General features: G+C 42.3%; 1 protein-coding gene across 3 annotated transcripts in view; it reads right to left on the bottom strand.

Moving 5' to 3' along the window:
* Positions 1 to 15,352, bottom strand: part of LOC115191776 (inverted formin-2) — a 28,792-nt gene extending 13,440 nt beyond the window's left edge. For all 3 annotated transcript variants that reach the window (XM_029749694.1, XM_029749685.1, XM_029749705.1), the window contains exons 1-4: positions 15,205 to 15,352; positions 981 to 1,382; positions 746 to 861; positions 364 to 523 (exon numbers count right to left, since the gene is read on the bottom strand). In XM_029749694.1, the coding sequence (XP_029605554.1) occupies positions 364 to 523; positions 746 to 861; positions 981 to 1,377 (673 nt within the window). In that variant the 5' untranslated portion in view covers positions 1,378 to 1,382; positions 15,205 to 15,352. The remainder of the gene's footprint in view (positions 1 to 363; positions 524 to 745; positions 862 to 980; positions 1,383 to 15,204) is intronic.
* Between the last annotated feature and the right edge of the window lie 5,784 nt (positions 15,353 to 21,136).

Here is a 21,136-nt window from a genome sequence, read left to right on the forward strand (position 1 = left end):
AGTGACTACCCCATGAAGCTGGTTGAGAGAATGCCAAGTGTGCCAAGCTGTCATCAAGGCAAAGGGTGGCTACTTTGAAGAAACTAATATATTTGGATTTGTTTAACACTTTTTTGGTTACTACATGATTCCATAGGTGTTATTTCATAGTTGATGTCTTCATTATTCTACAAAGTAGAAAACAGTAACAATAATGAGAAACCCTGGAATGAGTAGTTGAGTCCAAACCTTTGACTGGTACTGTACACATGACAATTGAAACCTTTCTCAAGAGACAATGAGGGGCTTCATCGCCTATTCACACCAATATGTGTTTCTCTATTACATGAGTTTTGAAAAAGCATGGTTAAGAGGGAGTGATACCGATGAACTCTTTGCGTAGTTTGTCCCGCTTCCTCAGGTCCTCTACCCCAAAGATGATCACGTTGACCACACTCATGAGGACGACCATGTACGGAACGTTGTCAGTCGCATGCAGCTCATTCATGATGACACTGAAGCGGTACTGCTGCATATTCACACTCTGTCAGAGACAGTTAAAGATTACTTACGGTTATCATCCAAATTCATAAACATATTTCCATAAGCCTCCCTTTAATACTTTGCATGAACACATGGGGCATCAATGCTGCTTCAATATGACAATTGCTTTGAAAGTGAACAATGACTATAATTATCATTTGAAAATGATCATTACATTTATGATGTTATGCTGATTGAAAAAAGGCTAAAAAGGTGGCCTTACTTTATAGTGCTCCAGGGCATCCATGGCCAGGTGGTGTCCCTGTGGGTTAAACAGGGCGAGGGCCGCTAGCAGCTCAAACACCTGCATCTTTACCATGGTGTTGGACGTGTCCAGGGCTGCCAATCAAAACAGAGATCATGTCCCAACGGACAGACAGACAAGCAGGCCTGTTCACCTCCTCCCAAGCTCCTTTGCCACCCCGCCTGCCACCCTGCTTACTAGACTTCTTTCTCACCTTGTGACAGGGTCCTGACATATCCCTCATTGTCCAGTATAAAGTGCAGCCCAGCGGAGGAGTTCATCACTGCCTTCACACAGGCCACACAAGTGAGCTGGAGGAGGGCGTCAGCGATGCGGGCACACCCCCGGCCAGACAGCCTCTGCAGGGCCTCCAGCAGCAGATCCAGTCCATTGAGCTCCAGGAACTGCACCATCCATTCCTGGTCACTCCCCTCCAGACGCCTCCGCACCCCTGAGTAGTTGACCACTGTGGGTATCTGTAGCAGTCGTATGCATAGCTCTGGAACCGAGTTCTCCAAGTTGGCCTCCAGGTGAGCATCTCGGTCAGGGGGGCTGCTGGTCAGGTGCTCCTTCAGGGCACCCCACTTCCTTTTGGATGCCTTGGCTGCCATAGCAACTGAAAAAAGGGAGCAATGTTTGGGTTGTGACGAGTGAAAACAGACCGACAACAATAAAGAACATTTAAAAAATAAGTCTAAATGATGGATTCAGAGGAACTACAAAATATGATTGGAAGACACACAAAATGAAAGTTGGGAGGTAGTAAAAGCAGGGTATCCATTTTCAAAATACACCTGCCTGATAAAAACACCAGTCTCAATGTCAACAGTGATGAGGCGACTCCGGGATGCTGGCCTTCTAGGCAGAGTTCCTCTGTGTGTTCTTTTGCCAATCTTAATATTTTTATTGGCCAGTCTGAGATATGGCTTTTTCTTTGCAACTCTGTCTAGAAGGCCAGCATCCTGGAGTCGCCTCATCACTGTTGACGTTGAGACTGGTGTTTTGCTGGTACCGTTTACTGAATCTGCCAGTTGAGGACTTGTGAGGTGTCTGTTTCTCAAACTAGACACTAACGTAATTGTCCTCTTGCTCAGTTGTGCACCGGGGCCTCCCACTCCTCTTTCTATTCTGGTTAGAGCCAGTTTGCGCTGTTCTGTGAAGAGTGTTGTACGAGATCTTCCGTTTCTTGGCAATTTCTCGCATTGAACAGCCTTCATTTCTCAGAACAAGAATAGACTAACAAGTTTCAGAAGAAGTGTTTCTGGCCATTTTGAGCCTGTAAATCGAACCCACAAATGCTGATGCTCCAGATACTCAACTAGTTTTATTGCTTCTTTAATCAGAACAGTTTTGAGCTGTGCTAACAAAAAGGGTTCTCTGATCAATTAGCTAATCCAAGTTTATCATTTTAAAAAAGGCTAACACAACGTGCCATTGGAACACATGAGTAATGGTTTCTGATAATGGACCTCTGTACGCCAATGTAGATATTCCATAATTAAGGACATCTAAGTCACCCCAAACTTTTGAACGGTCGTGTAAATAAAACACATTAAGACCTGCTCTTTCCATGACATGGACTGACAAGGTGAAAGCTTTGATCCCTTATTGATGTCACTTGTTAAATCCACTTCCATCAGGGTAGATGAAGGGGATGAGACAAGTTAAAGTAGCATTTAAACCTTGAGACACGGATTGTGTATGTGTGCCATTCAGAGGGTGAATTGGCAAGACAAAATATTTACGTGCCGGTGAACAGGGTATGGTAGTCACCAGGCGCACCGTTTTTTGGCGAGAACTGCAACGCTGCTGGGTTTTTTCCACGCTCAACAGTTTGTGTGTATGAAGAATGGTCCAGCAGCCATAGGATAGCAGTTTCTATTACCACACATCACTTGCATTATGCAGTATATTAAAAAGTTTTACGGACACATTTATGACAAAAATAAACTGCTTTAGGCAGTAGTAAGGTCTTCACTAGTTACAGTGAAAGTCCTAATTATGGCTAAACCCTGCCCATTTCTACAAGTCATCTTCAAATCAAAACCCAACCTTAGAATGTACCCCGTTGTGACGCATGGATGTTCCAAACAAGACTGACTATGACCAGAATTATCCTATTTTACACTGTCAATATTGACACTAGAATAACTTGACTCATATCAATGCCACAGGCCATTTAAGGGATTTGTTTTTTAGAAGGCAGTCGCTCTTTAAGCTATTGGGTGTCAGTTATGTAGCAATATATTTAGTGAATGGGCAAGCTAAGGATGTTGACATAAGTCACGGTATTAGGAAAAGTGTTCATTTCCAGCAAGTGTATTTGATGGGTTTTGTTTCTGTGGCTAGCTTTGCTGGCTAGCTAGCTAGCTAGCTGGGACAGAAGAGATTTTGATTGAAGCAAGTATCTTGACAGTGACAGAGTGCCCCCCTGTGGACTGAAGCTGAACTTCACATTAACCACATTTAAAAATTGGCAATGTTGTGGTAGAACTGACTAAATAAAATCATAGACATTCCTAGCTTCACAACCGCAGCACACACAAACTGATTAATGGCCCACTGAATGTAAATTCTCTAGCTTAGTTTGCTCTTTTCCATATTTTGTCTCTGATAAGCTACCCAGGAAAGGGTTGAAAATAGCCCATATTAATATAAACTCAGCAAAAAAAGGGACATCCCTTTTTCAGGACCCTGCCTTTCAAAGAATAAAGATATGTGAAGTTATTTGGATTGTAAAGGGTTTAAACACTGTTTCCCATGCTTGTTCAATGAACCGTAAACAATGAAGATGCACCTGTGGAACAGTCGTTAAGATACTAACTGCTTACAGACGGTAGGCAATTAAGGTCACAGTTATGATAACTTAGGACACTAAGGCGAGGCCTTTCTACGGACTCTGAAAAACACCAAAAAGATGCCCAGGGTCTCTGCTCATCTGCGAGAACATGCCTTAGGCATGCTGCAAGAAGGCATGACGACTGCAGATGCGGCCAGGGCAATAAATATTTCAACGTCCGTACTGTGAGACCCTTAAGACAGCGCTACAGGGAGACAGGACGGACAGCTGATCGTCCTCGCAGTGGCAGACCACGTGTAACACCTGCACAGGATCGGTACATCCGAACATCACACCTGCGGGACAGGTACAGGATGGCAATAACAACTGCCCGAGTTACACCAGGAACGCACAAGCCCTCCATCAGTGCCCAGACTGTCCGCAATAGGCTGAGAGATGCTGGACTGAGGGCTTGTAGGCCTTTTGTAAGGCAGGTCCTCGCCAGACATCACTGGCAACAACGTTGCCTATGGGCACAAACCCACTGTCGCTGGACCAGACAGGACTGGCAAAAAGTGCTCTTCACTGACAAGCCCCAGTTGTCTCACCAGGGGTGATGGTAGGATTCGCATTTATCGTCAAAGAAATGAGCGTTACACCGAGGCCTGTACTCTGGAGCGGGATCGATTTGGAGGTGGAGGGTCCGTCATGGTCTGTGGCAGTGTGTCACAGCATCATCGGGCTGAGTTTGTCGTCATTGCAGGAAATCTCAACGCTGTGCGTTACAGGGAAGACATCCTCCTCCCTCGTGGTAACCTTCCTGCAGGCTCATCCTGACATGACCCTCCAGCATGACAATGTCACCAGCCATACTGCTCGTTCTGTGTGTGATTTCCTGCAAGACAGGAATGTCAGTGTTCTGCCATGGCCAGTGAAGAGCCCGGATCTCAATCCCATTGAACACATCTGGGACCTGTTGGATTGGAGGGTGAGAGCTAGGGCCATTCCCCCCAGAAACATCCATGAACTTGCAGTTGCCTTGGTGGAAGAGTGGGGTAACATCTCACAGCAAATCTGATGCAGTCCATGAGGAGATGCACTGCAGTACTTAAAAACCTCTTACATCTAGACGTTCCGCTAGCGGAACACCTGCTCCAATATCCAATGATAGGCGTGGCGCGAATTACAAATTCCTCAAAAATACAAAAACGTTTTGAAAAATGGACATATGACTATTTTACACCATTTTAAAAAGACAAGACTCTCCTTTATCTAACCACACTGTCCGATTTCAAAAAGGCTTTACAGCGAAAGCAAAACATTAGATTGTCAGCAGAGTACCCAGCCAGAAATAATCAGACACCCATTTTTCAAGCTAGCATATAATGTCACAAAAAACAAAACCACAGCTAAATGCAGCACTAACCTTTGATGATCTTCATCAGATGACACTCCTAGGACATTATGTTATACAATACATGCATGTTTTGTTCAATCAAGTTCATATTTATATCAAAAAACAGCTTTTTACATTAGCATGTGACGTTCAGAACTAGCATTCCCACCGAACACTTCCGGTGAATTTACTAAATTACTCACGATAAACGTTCACAAAAAACATTATTTTAAGAATTATAGATACAGAACTCCTTTATGCAATCGTGGTGTCCGATTTTAAAATAGCTTTTCGGTGAAAGCACATTTTGCAATATTCTGAGTAGATAGCCCGGCCATCATGGCTAGCTATTTTGACACCCACCAAGTTTGGTACTCACCAAACTCAGATTTACTATAAGAAAAATTGGATTACCTTTGCTGTTCTTCGTCAGAATGCACTCCCAGGCCTTCTACTTCAATAACAAAATGTTGGTTTGGTTCCAAATAATCCATAGTTATATCCAAATAGCGGCGTTTTGTTGTGCGTTCAAGACACTATCCGAAGGGTAAAGAAGGGTGACGCGCCCGGTCCGTTTCGTGACAAAAGAAATTCAAAATATTCCATTACCGTACTTCGAAGCATGTCAAACGCTGTTTAAAATCAATTTTTATGCGATTTTTCTCGTAAAAAAAGCGATAATATTCCGACCGGGAAACCCTGTTTTCGTTCAAAGACTGAAAATAACAACATGGAGTCTCGTGCACGCGCGCACCAGTCTCATTGTTCTCAGATCGACCACTTACCAAATGCGCTACTGTTTTTCAGCCATGGCCTGCAAAGTCATCATTCAACGTTCTGGCGCATTCTGAGAGCGTTAGATAATGTCACGTTACAGCAGAGATCACCTGTTTTGGATAGAGATGATCAAGAAGGCCAAGAAATAGTCAGAGAGGGTACTTTCTGTTTGGAATCTTCTCAGGTTTTGGCCTGCCAAATGAGTTCTGTTATACTCACAGACACCATTCAAACAGTTTTAGAAACTTTTGAGTGTTTTCTATCCAAAGCTAATAATTATATGCATATTCTAGTTTCTGGGCAGGAGTAATAATCAGATAAAATCGGGTACGTTTTTTATCCGGCCGTGAAAATACTGCCCCCTATCCATAACAAGTTAATGCAGCTGGTGGCTACACCAGATACTGACTGTTACTTTTGATTTTGACCCCCCTCCCCCCCCTTTGTCAGGGACACATTATTTTATTTCTGTGTTAGTCACATGTCTGTGGAACTTGTTCAGTTTATTTCTCAGTTGTTGAATCTTATGTTCATTCAAATATTTACACATGTTAAGTTTGCTGAAAATAAACGCAGTTGACAGGGAGAGGACGTTTCTTTTGTTGAGTTTATTTCTAATTGTTTTTTAGAGAAAGTAGTTCTTGCTAAACATGATCTCTCAAAAAAAAGATGCCATTCTGACATGTCCTGTGTGTACAAACTGTTAGACCCTGATATGTTTCCATCACTGAAGGCCGCTCTGACCATCCCAGTTAGCAGCTTGAGAGATCTTTCAGTGCATTAAGACGTCTACATACCTGGCTTAGGAGCCCAATGACCCAAGATATGATATACATACTAACACACTTGGGAAAGAGTTAAGTCACAGGTTCACCTAGAGTTTCATTTCTAATCTTTATGGATGGACTAACATCCTAGTACAGTGTAATATAACAAACATTGTATGCTGCATCTACAATTATAATACATTGTAGAATAGTGACGGCATCAAAACTACAAAATAACACATATGGAATCATGTAACCAAAAAGTGTTGAATCAAAATATATTTTAGATTCTTCAAAGTAGCCACCCTTTGCCTTGATGACAGCTTTGCACACGCTTGGCATTCTCTCAACCAGCTTCACCTGGAATGCTTTTCCAACAGTTTTGAAGGAGTTCCCACATATGCTGAGCATTTGTTGGCTGCTTTTCCTTCACTCTGCGGTCCAACTCATCCCAAACCATCTCAATTGGGTTGAGGACGGGGGGGGGGGGGGGGGGGGAGGGTGGTGGAGGCCAGGTCGTCCGATGAGGCATTCACTCACTCTCCTACTTGGAGAAATAGCCCTTACACAGCCTGGAGGTGTACTGGGTCATTGTCCTGATGAAAAACAAGCTCCTAGAGTGTGCGGCTCTCCCTTATTTTCAAACTGATGAAAAACAAATCAGATGGGATGGCGTATCACTGCAGAATACTGTGGTAACCTTGCTGGTTAAGTGTGCCTTGAATACTAAATAGAAAATCACTGACAGTGTCACCAGCAAGGCACCCCCACAGCATCACACCACCTCCATGCTTCAGTGGGAACCACCCACGCGGAGATCATCCGTTCGCCTACTTTGCGCTCACAAAAGACACTGCAGTTGGAACGGATTTTTTTTTTTTTTTAAAGTAGTATTGGACTCAGACCAAAGGACAGATTTCCACCGGTCTAACAGCCATTGCTCATGTTTCTTGGCCCAAGCAAGTCTCTTCTTATTAGTGTCCTTTTAGTAGTGGTTTCTTTGCAGCAATTCAACTATGAACGCCGGATTCACGCAGTCGCCTCTGAAAAGTTGATGTGTTACTCTTCAAAGCATTTATTTGGGCTGCAATTTCTGTGGCCCAACCGATTATGATTTTGAGGCCGATACAGATTATTGGAGGGTCAAAAAAGCCGATACCGATTAAAATCAGCCGATTTTTGGGGGGGGGGGGGGGGGGGGGGGGGGGTTTGTTTATTTATAATAATGATAATTAGAACAATACTGAATGAACACTTATTTTAACTTAATATAATACATCAATAAAATCAATTTAGCCTCAAATAAGTAATGAAACATGTTCAATTTGGTTTAAATAACGTGTTAAAGTGTTGGAGAAAAGTAAAAGTGCAACATGTGCCATGTAAGAAAGCTAAGGTTTAAGTTCCTTGCTCAGAACATATGAAAGCTGGTGGTTCCTTTTAACATGAGTCTTCAATATTCCCAGGTAAGTTTTAGGTTGTAGTTATTATAGGACTCTCTATATACGATTTCTATTTCATATACCTTTGACTATTGGATGTTCTTATAGGCACTTTAGTATTGCCAGTGTAACAGTATAGCTTCTGTCCCTCTCCTCGCTCCTACCTGGGCTTGAACCAGGAACACATCGACAACAGCCACCCTCGAAGCAGCGTTACCCATGTAGAGGAAGGGAAACAACTACTCCAAGTCTCAGAGCGAGTGACGTTTGAAACGCTATTAGCGCGCACCCGGCTAACTAGCTAGCCATTTCACATCGGTTACGCCAGCCTAATCTTGAAGGGGTGGGTATAATTTGTGGAACGTTCCAACAGGAATCTGTTCCAAAAAACGTAAAGTAAAAGGTTGCCAACCAACAACGCATACAAAGTAGCAACACATACAAACATAGCTAACTAGCTGCCGAATAGGCATCAACTCACCACGTAGCTTATTCTTAATGTTTGTCTATAGGCAACCAGAGTGAGGACAGACATTTTTCAGAATAAACGTGATGAGTTTAATGCTAGCTAGCAACTTACCTTGGCTTCTTGCTTCTCTCGCGTAACAGATAGTCAGGTAGTCCTCGTGCGTTGGATTGGATTAGTAACCGGGAGGTTGCAAAAACGAATCCCCCCTGAGCAAGGCAGTTAACCCTCGTTCCTAGGCTGTCATTGAAAATAAGAATGTTCTTAATCTGACTTGCCTAGTTATATAAAAGGTCTTTACATTTTTATTTTTTTTAAAGCAAAAAAAAAAAAAAAAAGCTAAATCGGTGGCCAAAAATACCGATTGTTATGAAAACTTGAAATCGGCCCTAATTAATCAGCCATTCTGATTAATCGGTCGACCTCTACTGCTAACTCTAATGAACGTATCCTCTGCAGCAGAGGTAACTCTGGGTCTTCCATTGTGGCAGTCCTCATGAGAGCCAGTTTCATCATAGCGCTTGATGGTTTTTGCGACTCCACTTGAAGAAACTTTAAAAGTTCTTGAAATGTTCCGGATTGACTGATCTTCATGTCTTAAAGTAATGGACTGTTGTTTCTCTTTGCTTATTTGAGCAGTTCTTGCCATAATATGGACTTAGTCTTTTACCAAATAGGGCCATACACATACATACACCACCCCTACCTTGTCACAACAACTGATTGGCTCCAACGCATTAAGGAAAGAAATTCCACAAATTAACTTTTAACAAGGCACACCTGTTAATTTAAGTGCATTCCAGGTGATTACCTCATGAAGCTGGTTGAGAGAATGCCAAGGCAAAGCGTGGCTACTTTGAATAATCTAAAACAAACACTTTTGGTTACTACATGATTCCATGTGTGTTATTTCATAGTTTTGATGTCTTCACTATTATTCTACAATATAAAAAAAAATAAAGAAAACCCCTTGAATGAGTAGGTGTGTACAAACTTTTGACTGGTACTGTATATAGTTTTCCAAAGAAGCCTGGATAATCATTTGAACCATATAGATTAATGAACCATATTTGTTTATGGTCTAATAACATCTTTCAAATCATCCATCTACCTTGCGGATTTGTTCGGACAATTTGCACATTCAGAACAAAATTAGTAAGAATTAAAATCACCCCTTGAGTTTCTTTGTCCATGGGAGAAGTATACTTCACACCCCCCCCCCCAGTCCTTTTTCCACACAACTTCATCTAAAATTAAATTGTTGAATGAGTTTCCTGTAAACAATAGATATTTATTCTCTTTTAGCCAGGTAAATACTGATCGTGTTTTTGAATTTTTTATTATCATCATCATCTGCTAAACCATTACAATTATAACTGGCTGTAGTCATTTCACCAGAATGAGATACAAGTTCCAATTCTATTTATCATAATACATTTTAGTAAACTTACCATTAAAAAGTACAATAGTGTTTGAGTGTCCATATAGCTGTACGATGTCATTTGCATCGCTACTAAGTAAACCAATTGTTCTCCACTATTCCACCCGCTAAATCCCAGTGACCGGCAGACCCACCCGTTCTCCCGGATCCCCAGGCCCCGAGAGACCAGGACACATCCTTTGAAAAGATCACAGTGCCACCCACAGAACCGAATCAGATCAACCGCCAAAAGCATTTCCAAACGCCCCAACCTCGATTTGTATTATATTTGTTAATACATTTTTTAAAAAGAGTATCTTAATTTCCACAATTAACATGCGTAATAATGCAGGCAGTTCATGAGAAGGATTGTTACCTATAACCAGGATTTCCATTACAAAAATGAATTGACAAGCAATTATTATTTTAGCAAACAATTGTGATTCAGCCGATGTTGTCCCCAACATCATTACCCCATTTCTTAAATCAAATCTAAAAACAAGGCCCAAACAGGAAGTGCAGTCGCCCTTTAAAACAAACTAATGACACGTTGTACCCCTACTTTACTAATGAGCCAAAGATGAGGACAAATGAGAACAGGCCAGTGGAGCAGAACAGCAGCAGGCAGGGTCAACTGGTAGGGAAGAGGATGATTTCAGTGACCCAGACACATGCCCCAAAAAAGATAAGCTACCCCAGTATCCCATTGATCGTTTTGGATTGCTAAACTAAAAGATTCACCATATAAGACAGACAGCAAAATAATAGGATATGGAGAGAAATCGAGAAGAACAGAACATAACAGAAGAGGATAGAAAAAGGAAACAAGAACCTGAGACAGCAACAGACAAGACAGAGTGACAGAAGAGGAGAGAGAACTGAGGTGGCTCTATAGATTCTAAATAGTTTTATTGACAAATTACAAAAACAGGTGAAAAACAGACTGTGAAAAAAGAAAAACATGATTTACAAAGAATTTGCAGGTGAGGTGAAGGCTGTTAAATTACTATAAAAACTATTGCTCCCACTTTTAACAACCAGGACAGGACGAGAGGGTGGATAAACGAGACAGCAAAGAAAGTGAAGGAGAACGGCAGAGGGGTGAGCACACAGTAGATTGCATCACTTAAAACCGCTCTATGGATTCTAATTGTGTGAGAGATGGTGTTTGGGTAGTGTGGGATTCTTTAATCAGTTTGGCTTATTGGACAGGTCAGAGTCTGTTGAGTGGTATGTAGCCTGTGTGTTCCAGAATAGAGTGTGACCCAGAGTAGAGATCCACAGTAGCTACTGTAATGGACTACTGGCAGTGTCTGCTATGGCAGATGGAAAGGTACAAATTACCTGAATAAAATAAAAATCTCTCAAAGTGCACAAAATTCATGCATTTTGCTGTTGAAATTCTTTGACGGGGAAGGATGCCCCTGGACCCCCCCCACTGGCTTTGGGCTAAGCCCCTAATGTCTTCAAATCATAGAAACACCCCTGTTTATTGCGACAGACAGAGGCCAAGACTAACATTCCTTAGTAAATTATTAACTTTTGTTGTGTTATTCTCTGTATCACATTCCTCCCAAACCTGAGATAATCTATGAGGAGTTGCCTGACTATAGGGACAGATTTCTGAAATAACCTTGACATCATTATTGGTTTATAGAGGCCTTGATAGCAACACCATGCAGTTATCAACAGGGTTGTGCTCAACTGAATCAAATCAATTTAGTAAATTGCATCACATAAGTGTTTATGTTTAAGACATACAGTACCGAATGGCATGTGATATAAGCCTACATGCAAAGTATGCAGAAACTCTGCTTCTTCATTCACACATCACTGTCTGATAGAGGCAAATTACATCCCTTAGCATGACATTTCAAAGAGATGCAAATGTGCTGCATATACTATACATTGCAAATTCTTGTCAAGATTATCATTAGCCAGCACTTTTGAGAAATGCTAGACCAGCATGACCCTGGCAGAGAGAATCTTCCTTGGGTCATGTGAAAAAAGGAACAAGGCTCTGGGCTATGTGATGTGACTTCTTACAGGGCCGTCCACACCAAAGACAATAACTAGAAAAAGTTATTCTAATTCAAGTAAACAGAAGCATCCACGCTACAAAGATTGTGGAGAAGGATAGCCATCATTGGAGTCACTTTCAGAGCGAATTCTTCCCTCCCCCAATCAAAAACATTCTACTGAAGCATTCTAGGTACACAAGAAATAGCCACCAGGAAGGGAGAGGAGACAGAGCGCACGTTGAGCTTTCCTGAATAACTAGGGATGTCAGCATATTGGTGGACACATTATAGTTTAACTTGGGAGACTGAAGAAGCCCCCCCATTTTCCTATGGTAGGCCATCTGTTAACTCCAATACATCCTGACAAAATACACCACACGAGTGGCCTGCTAATCTACCTTTCTGGACCTTGTGAAAGCTTACAGAGCAATTGAGCACTACGCAGTTTACAATGATGTATCACTATAAATAAAACATTTCAGTAGCCATGGAAGTTTGAACAACAATAAACCTTTATCTCATGCAAAGGAATGGTTTATAGCAGTGTCATATCTGGTGCAGTAACATACGTAGACAGTTGTTGACCTCCCTAGTTAGCTGCTTTCACCTCTGTCAGCAGAGAATCTCCCCTAGCAGGTCCTCTTCCCTTTAAATCCAGGACTTCACCCTCTGGGACCCAGTCAGCAGTTAGTCAGCGTCACTATGCCAACAAAAATCATCCTCTCTGAAAATGTACTAACATCAATTTAGTCTTGGGAACTCTAAAATACAATCGCTATGTAAAATGAGGAATATAGCCATCTTAAACCAACCAAATTCATTCTAAACTAATGGGCCATTCTTTTCTCATTCTTTCCTCCCTTTGTCTTTGGTTCTACACAATTTATTAAAAATGGCAGAAAAAAAAATGCAAAGCCGAGGGCCAACAGCGTTTTATTTTTGTTCACAGAATGCATGGGTGTGAGCAACTGCATACAGTACAGCGTAAACACACGGGCGCACACACACACCTCTTCTCGTCTAATGCAACGTGTTCCCGTGTGCTGTAGAAAACACCAGCCTGTCATAAGTTGTGAATGAGGTGGGTAATGCCATGGTAGCACTGACCATCACCAACAGATGTTAGCAATACATGGCCAAGGGAACAAATTAGTCCTCCTAGAGCAGGGTCTGCCCGGGTGCAACACTCACTACCGAGTACCCTAAGGTACTCAGTCGAGGGCTCAACTTACTTTTGAGAGCTACAATAGTAGAATACACAAAGTGCAATTTCTAAATTTGGTTGTGCACCAGCAGTTTCTAGTTGTCAGTCACTAACAATTTTGAGAGTCTAGCTAACTTACAATCTCAACACGTGCCCAGGGGCCGTGACCTCCAGGGGGGCCCCATTGAATTTGTTAGTCACCCTCATAGTAACACGGCAACAGTCATGGCAAAATGTGTAGAACTGTAGGAAATGTTATAAAAATAGCAACATTGTCTCTATGCTCCATGGCAAAAGTGTAGAATTACAGAAAATGTACTATAAAAACAACCAACCAAATCTCGCTTTGGGCACCCAAAAGGAGAGTTAAGCAGTTTAACTGCACAAATGGATTGATTTCACAAATCAGTTCACTGCATCCCCTAGTGAGTTCAGAATTTGTGGCACCCACCCGCATCAAAGTAGCCCATCCCTGGACTAGATTTCAGTGGACATAACCCACTTATATTTCCAAAAGTATGTGGACACCCCTTCAAATTAGGAGTTGACCATTTCAGCCACACAGCCATGCAATCTCCATAGACAAACATTGGCAGTATAATGGCCTTACTGAAGAGCTCAGTGACTTTCAATACAGCACCGTCATAGGATGCCACCTTTCCAACAAGTCAGTTCGTCAAATTTCTAGCCGGTTGCAACACTCACTACCGAGTTCCAAACTGCCTCTGGAAGCAACTTCAGCACAATAACTATACGTCGGGAGCTTAATGAAATGGGTTTCCATGGCCAAGTAGCCGCACACAAGCCTAAGATCACAATGTGCAATGCCAAGCGTCGGCTGGAGTGGTGCAAAGCTTGTCACAATTGGACTGGAGCAGTGGAATCACATTCTCTGGAGTGATGGATCACACTTCATCTGGCAGGCCAACAAACAAATCTAGGTTTGGCAGATGCCAGGAGAACACTCCCTTCCCCAATGCATAGTGCCAACTGTAAAGTTTGGTGGAGGAGTAATAGTGTGGGGCTGTTTTCATGGTTCGGGCAAGGCCCCTTAGTTCCAGTGAAAGGAAATATTAACACTACAGCATACAATGACATTCTAGATGATTCTGTGCTTCCAACTTTGTGGCAACAGTTTGGGGAAGGCCCTTTCCTGTTTCAGCATGACAATGACCCTGTACACAAAGTGAGGTCCAAACAAACGGTTAGTCTAGATTGGTGTGAAAGAACTTAACTGGCCTGACCTCAACCCCAAACACCTTTGGAATGCTGACTGCGAGCCAGGCCTAATCACTCAACATCAGCGCACGACCTCACTAATACTTGTGGCTGAATGGAAGCAAGTCCCTGCAGCAATTTTCCAACATCAAGGGAAAAGCCCTCCCAGAAGAGTGGAGGCTGTTATAGCAGCAACGGGGGGCCTAACTCTATATTAGTGCTCATGATTTTGGAATGAAGATGTTCAGCAGGTGTCCACATACTTTTGGTCATGTAGTGTAGTACTGTTGCTGGTAACTTACCAGCTTCTGCTCCCCCCAGTGTTTTGTGGTGGAAAACTGAGTATGTTGAGCATAACACCGTTACTTATAGATAGACATGTTAACAATTTCAGTTATTTGTGTAGTCTGCATTCAATTGCCCCTCCCTGTTGCACACAACACACTTCCATTCCCCATGTCACAGGATTTGTCTGATTTAAGATGAAAACCTCAACCATGTTACTTGGCACTTACTAGCCACGTTTTCGTATTTAACCCGTTGATGTGAAAACATGTGCTCTTCATAGAATACAAATTTGGTGTAATAAGGTGTTTTTTTAAGTTACATTACCCGAAATGTACTCCATTGGTGGTTTGACCCTTTTATCTGTATTACTAATTGCAAATACTTTGTGCCCATTGTCATGACATCCACAAGCTTGGCAGAACGTTGCGCTTTGTATTACCGAAATGTTGGCAGTGGCACTTCACTTTGCCAAAATAACTTCGCCCAGGCTTGGCATGAGCAAGACAATACAATGTGTATAATAATACAGCATACAATGTTACTGTATGTTGGACAAAAACTTGTTTGCGAGTGAAGTAGTCCTTTTCTCCGTCCAAGTGCATGAGTTTAACAAATTACATACCAATTTCGCCCTATTTACAAAACGTGTGTCACTCTTACCGTACTTATCCCTTCAAGTGCTCGAATTCCACAGCGAATCTAAGGTAACTTTTTGTAGTAGCCAATTTACTACAATTCCTGTGTGCGCGCGTTTTGGTTGAAATACACTGGCCAAACCTTGCAGCGCTGTTCTCCAAATAATACTATGGTCGCGTTCCCCTGCTCAGACATTGCATGCATCAACCAGGACAATTTTAAGTGGTTCTTCTTCTTCTTTGATATCATGGCGCTTGCACATTTTGTTTGTGCATGCCGCCACCTACTGTGCGGGAGTGTGTAGTCGATCACGTTACGTTTTGATACAAAAACCCTACAACACAGGTTGGTGGCGTCTTAATTGGGGAGGACAGGCACTTGGTAATGGATGGAGCGAAGTAGATCGAAAGGTACCTTATAACTCTTCCGCAGTAAAACATTGTACACCCACATACTTGGAAAACAGAAAGGAAAACGCTGCACAATGCTGCTCATGTTCCCAGGTGATATTTATTTAACGTTTCGACCCTTAGGTCTTCATCAGGCATCCACATACTTCTCTGCAGCTTCCACCATAACATCTATAATTCTGTGATTTACATTCCATTTCTGTGGTACAGGTGATAACCATGGCAATGAATGCTAAGAAGCCAACCTCACTGAAGTAAAGATTTGTATCACTCTGTATTGGCCTAGACCAACTATTCACCCTTGACCCATCATCCTCTACTCTCATCACTGCCTCAGCATATGACACCTTCTGTTCTACTCTGACCCTGGCAACCTCAACCTGTCTCTCTCTCACCGGGCACTTTTGATCCCCAGCAACATTGGCACCCAATTGACACACAGTGTTTTCCACCGATACTAGACTTTCCTTTGTCCCATGCCCTTCTGCACACTTCTCACATCTCGGAATCTCCCTCCTACCCACTGCTGCATATGACCATATACATGGCCTAGTGTTGGTGCTGACATCTTCAGGACAGGAATACCGGTTTACTTAACGGAGGAATAAACACACATGTTCATCATTGGTGTCTTAACCAGAACGGGGGAAAATGCACTTTTTTTATTTTCGCACATGCGCAGTCATACATCTCTCATATATGGCATGACTGTACCAGTGTAAGAACACAACTCAACAACATATTAGTCCACATGCCAACACCCCCACTTGCTCTTATACTGTACAAGTCGTATTCAACCTAACTTTATCAACACATTTAGCTTACAGTTATTCATCTCACAAATGTCAGTTTATATTCCAAACATGTAACCCAAGAATTTTTCATTTTTGAACTTCGTTACAGGTTTAGTCAAAACATCTGCAGCCATGTCTGCCGTTGGACAATATTCAATACTTATTTTACCATCACTGAGTGCAGATCGAATGAAATGATATCTGATGTCGACATGTTTACATCTCTGACGACACACTGGGTTCTTTGACAGAGCAATTGTACCTTGTTTGGTTCATCGTTATTTTCCCTTCACTTTGTGTAAAATCAATGCCTAGGAAATGTCCAAGCCTCCCAAGATCTTTCATCTTAAATTTTTCACGTAACATTTCTTTTACACTTGTGAGTGAGTCACTATCACTAGCAGCGATAATTAGATCATCGACCCAAATTATCAAAATGATCCTTTCTGTTGCAGTTTGTTTGTTATAAACACAGTGATCAGCTGGGTTCTGTGTAAAACCATTTTCACTAAGGTGATCATGCAACATTTTGTTCCAGTTCCTTCCTGACTGTTTCAGGCCGTACAGTGACTTGTTCAGTTTGCAGACTAGTTGCTCACCTGTATCTGACCTGACTTCAAAACCCTCTGGTTGCTCCATGTACACTTCACAGTCAATAGGAGCATGTAGATATGCTGTTTTGACATCCATCTGATGTAACTCTAAGTCATACTGAGCTGCTAGCTGCATCAAACAGCGTACTGATGTCATATTTGCAGTTGGAGAAAAAGTCTCCTTATAGTCTATTCCTGCCACTTGACTATACCCCTTTGCAACATATCTTGCCTTGTATGTCTCAGTCTCATCTGAATTGTTTTTGACCGCATAGACCCACCTGCCCCCCACTGCATTTTTACCCTCTGGCAGTGTGGTTAATGTGAATGTATCATTTTCCCTAAGGGAATCCATCTCCTCCTTCATAGCAGTAGCCCAAATCTCTGATTTTGGTGAAATCATTGCTTCTTTGAAGGTTTGTGGTGCATTGCACATTACTCTGTAGCAGTAGTCAACACTAGGTGGTATCTGGTCATCACATTTCACTTTACACTCATAGTCTTTTAAGTACTGGGGTTTCTTCCTCGCTCTGTCTGGATAGCGTGGACTCTGACCATCTGATGTCTCAATTTGCACATCTTGTGTCTCTTCTGAGTTTTGATCTGCCATCTTGGCTTTCGGCATGGGGTTTTCAAATCTCTCCCCATGAAGATCATCACTGATTTCCAAATCTGTCTGAGTTTGGTGTTCGACTACACCTTTTGTAACACACTTGACTAATCTGTTTTTAAGAACTTTCCCAGTGTCTGGGTAGTAGACTAGGTATGCTGGACTATTTTTATCATACCCGACAAAAATACCCTTTTCACATCTTGAGTCTAACTTTTTCTTGTTCTGTCTATATGCATAGCAAACAGATCCAAATTCTTTCATCTTTGAAAGATCAGGCTTTCTCCCAGTAAACATGTAGTGTGGAGTCTGTCCTACACGCTTATTGTAACACCTATTGCGAATTACTGCAGCAGTCATTACAGCATATGTCCACAAGTTCTTTGGTAGGTTGCTTTCAAGTAGCATGCATCTTGCCATTTCGAACAATGTTCTCCAATTTCTCTCAGCCGTCCCATTTTGATGGGGTGAGTAAGGGGCTGAAGTTTCATGTCTTATGGCGTTCTTACTGAGCAGTGACTGGAACTCTTTGGCTGTGAATTCTGTGCCATTATCTGACCTGACACACTTTATTTTCCCATAAGGGGCCACATCAGCAATAAACTTCTCAGTAGCTTTTACAGTATCACTCTTTGCTTTTAGGAAATACACAAAAACTGCCCCTGAATAATCATCCGTAAATGCTAGAGTATATCTGAACCCATCTTTCGCCTCTGGCTCAATAGGGCCAGCCAAATCAGTGTGCACAAGCTCAAGAGCCGCTTTTGCTTTTTCATCAGGCTCTCTGTTTCTGCTCTGAACAAATTTTCCCTGAGTGCAGATTTCACAGTTGAGGGTAGATTTGTCAATCTTACCTGTGATTTTCATTCCCTCTGTCACATTTTCTAACTTTGACACATCCTCAAAATTACAGTGGCCAAGAATTTTGTGCCATGTGTGAATATCATAGCACCCATGACATCCATCATCATATTCATCACTTACAGTGTTAAGATAGTAAAGTCTATCGTACTCCTCGATGTCAAAAGTGGTACCGTTCTTGTGGATGAGCTTGTTACACCCCTGTCGAAAGTTGACTGAAGCTCCGTTGGCTGTCGCTGCTTTAACAGAGAAAATGTCCTGTGGAAACGACGGCACGTACAGCGCCTTCATCAGCGTTGTTTTTACCCGACGACCCGTGTTGTCTCTCAGGTAAACCTCCGCTGCACCTCTCCTCTCCGCGACACCATTCGTTCTTGTTCCGTCAGCCAGCTCCACGGAATGTTTTTCCGGTTTGAAAGTCTCGTCAAACTCCTTAAACTTCCCGATGTCCGTGACTATATGTGACGTTGCTCCCGTATCAACCATCAGCCCTTTCTGTTTCAGTCCACTAACCTGACAGTCACTTATTCTGAATGCAAATGTGTGGCTTTCAGCATCTGTTGCTTGTTTCACATTGTCTCTTCTTTTTCGTCTGCAATTTGCGTCAGTATGAGTGGAGCTTTTGCAAAAACTACACCACTTTCTCCGTTCTTTGCGCTCTCCAGTAACGGTACATTCTCGGGCCTTGTGCCCTTTCTGGCCACAGTTGAAGCAGGTTATCTCGGTCCCTTTATCTCTCCCTCTTGGCCAGCTAACTTTAATGTTACTTGCCTTCATCACGTTGTCGTCAGTGGAAATGGCGCTAAACTTCTCGGTGCTTTCATAGCTCCTCAACTTGGTTTTGAACTCGCCAAAAGTTGTCGGCTCGTCACTCTGCGTTATGTGGATGGCAAACGGCTTAAATGATTCGGGCAAACCTTTCAGAACCATTGCAATCAACAGCCCGTCACTCAAAGTCTCTTCAGCATTTCTCAGTGCTGTAATAGCCGTTTCAGCACGAATGATATAGTCCGTAACACTTTCGTCAGCGGCTTTCTGAAGAGAAGTTAGTTCAGTGTAGAGGCTAATCACACGTGGCTTCCCTTTACCTGCATAATGTTCCCTCAATATCTTCAACGCTTTTCTCCCATCATCTGCTGCTTCTCTCATTATCAGGGAAAGGCTTTTATCATCCAAAACCTGTATCAATTCGGCGTAGGCTTCTTCATTTTTCTCTCTGTCTTCTTCATCTTCATCCACGCTCAATATGGCGGCCTTTAGCCCAAGCAAACGCAAGTGCCCCAAAAACTTTGTCTCCCATAACTCGTAGTTTTTTTCATCTCCGTCGAAATATAATCTATTCCATCGGCTTCCATGTTCCCTCCTGGGCCCATAACCTGTTGGTGCTGACATCTTCAGGACAGGAATACCGGTTTACTTAACGGAGGAATAAACACACATGTTCATCATTGGTGTCTTAACCAGAACGGGGGAAAATGCACTTTTTTTATTTTCGCACATGCGCAGTCATACATCTCTCATATATGGCATGACTGTACCAGTGTAAGAACACAACTCAACAACATATTAGTCCACATGCCAACACCTAGCCTGCATCTGAGAGCAGCATCCTCGTTTCGTCAGTGATTGCTGTAGTTCTTGCGTTTGGCCTCTGGGCAGAAAGAATCAACAATACCGCTCACCTTTTACCACTGAGTGGTTGATAATATCCCAGGCTTATATGCGCTGTGCGCAATAGCCTGGGGATGAAGCAGAGATCTGTGTATAATGACGAGATGCGCATGTCTTTGCACTAACAATGGGAGTTTTTGTCCCAAAGGCAGGCGACAAGCCTACTGTAGGTCTGTATATTAAGCCCATAGAAATTAATTGGGCTAATTCTGGATAGATTTTGGTGTGAGCAAAATCTTTCACTTCACCTTTTCCTCTTTGGATGAGGTTACTAACCATGCAACTACCTTACCACGAGAGTTTGGACTTCTCTTTTAAAGCCAGGGGATGAGTCTGAGTCATATTTTACTGTTACAAATAATTGTACATTTTTAGTTTATAAAACTGACTATTTTTTATTTTTTATTAAAAGTAGTCATGATGGTTGTACTGTTGCTTGTATGCGTTGTATCCGTGTGCTTACTGACTTTCACCCTAATATTGGCTACTCTAGGTAGTAGCCCTGCTGCCACGAAATGGCGCAATTATTCCTTACATCGTTTGTCATTGATCTCCTGCGTTAAAAGAAAAAAAACTTAGTGGATTTATTTTTTTATTCGTCCACTGTTGGTACAGTCCCAAAATGTTTTGCATGTCAGCAGTCAAGTTTTCAAGATATAGGATTTTCAAGAAGCAAAGTGTCACTTGCCAAATCCTCATGATGATGCGTTTTTCCGCGGCTTAAAGCACAACTGAAGGCAAAACAACTTATCAAATAGAAAACGGGCTGTGGCATCGATATTAGTCAGAAACGTATTACAGTGTCAAAATGTACAAGGTGTAAATAGGATAAGTTTGTTAATAATAAAGTCAGTCTTGTCCAAAACTGAGTTTTGTAAGTGAGTTCATCATGACTTACTTAAAGGTTGGGTTTTGATTGGACAACGCTCACTTGCCCGCTAACACGGGAATGGGATACACACCTGCAGTGATTGTGCTCTATCCAATCCTAAAGCAAAAAACACAGACAGTGAGACA

The sequence above is a fragment of the Salmo trutta genome, chromosome 1 (assembly GCF_901001165.1).
Source record: "Salmo trutta chromosome 1, fSalTru1.1, whole genome shotgun sequence".
Classification (NCBI taxonomy): Eukaryota; Metazoa; Chordata; class Actinopteri; order Salmoniformes; family Salmonidae; genus Salmo; species Salmo trutta.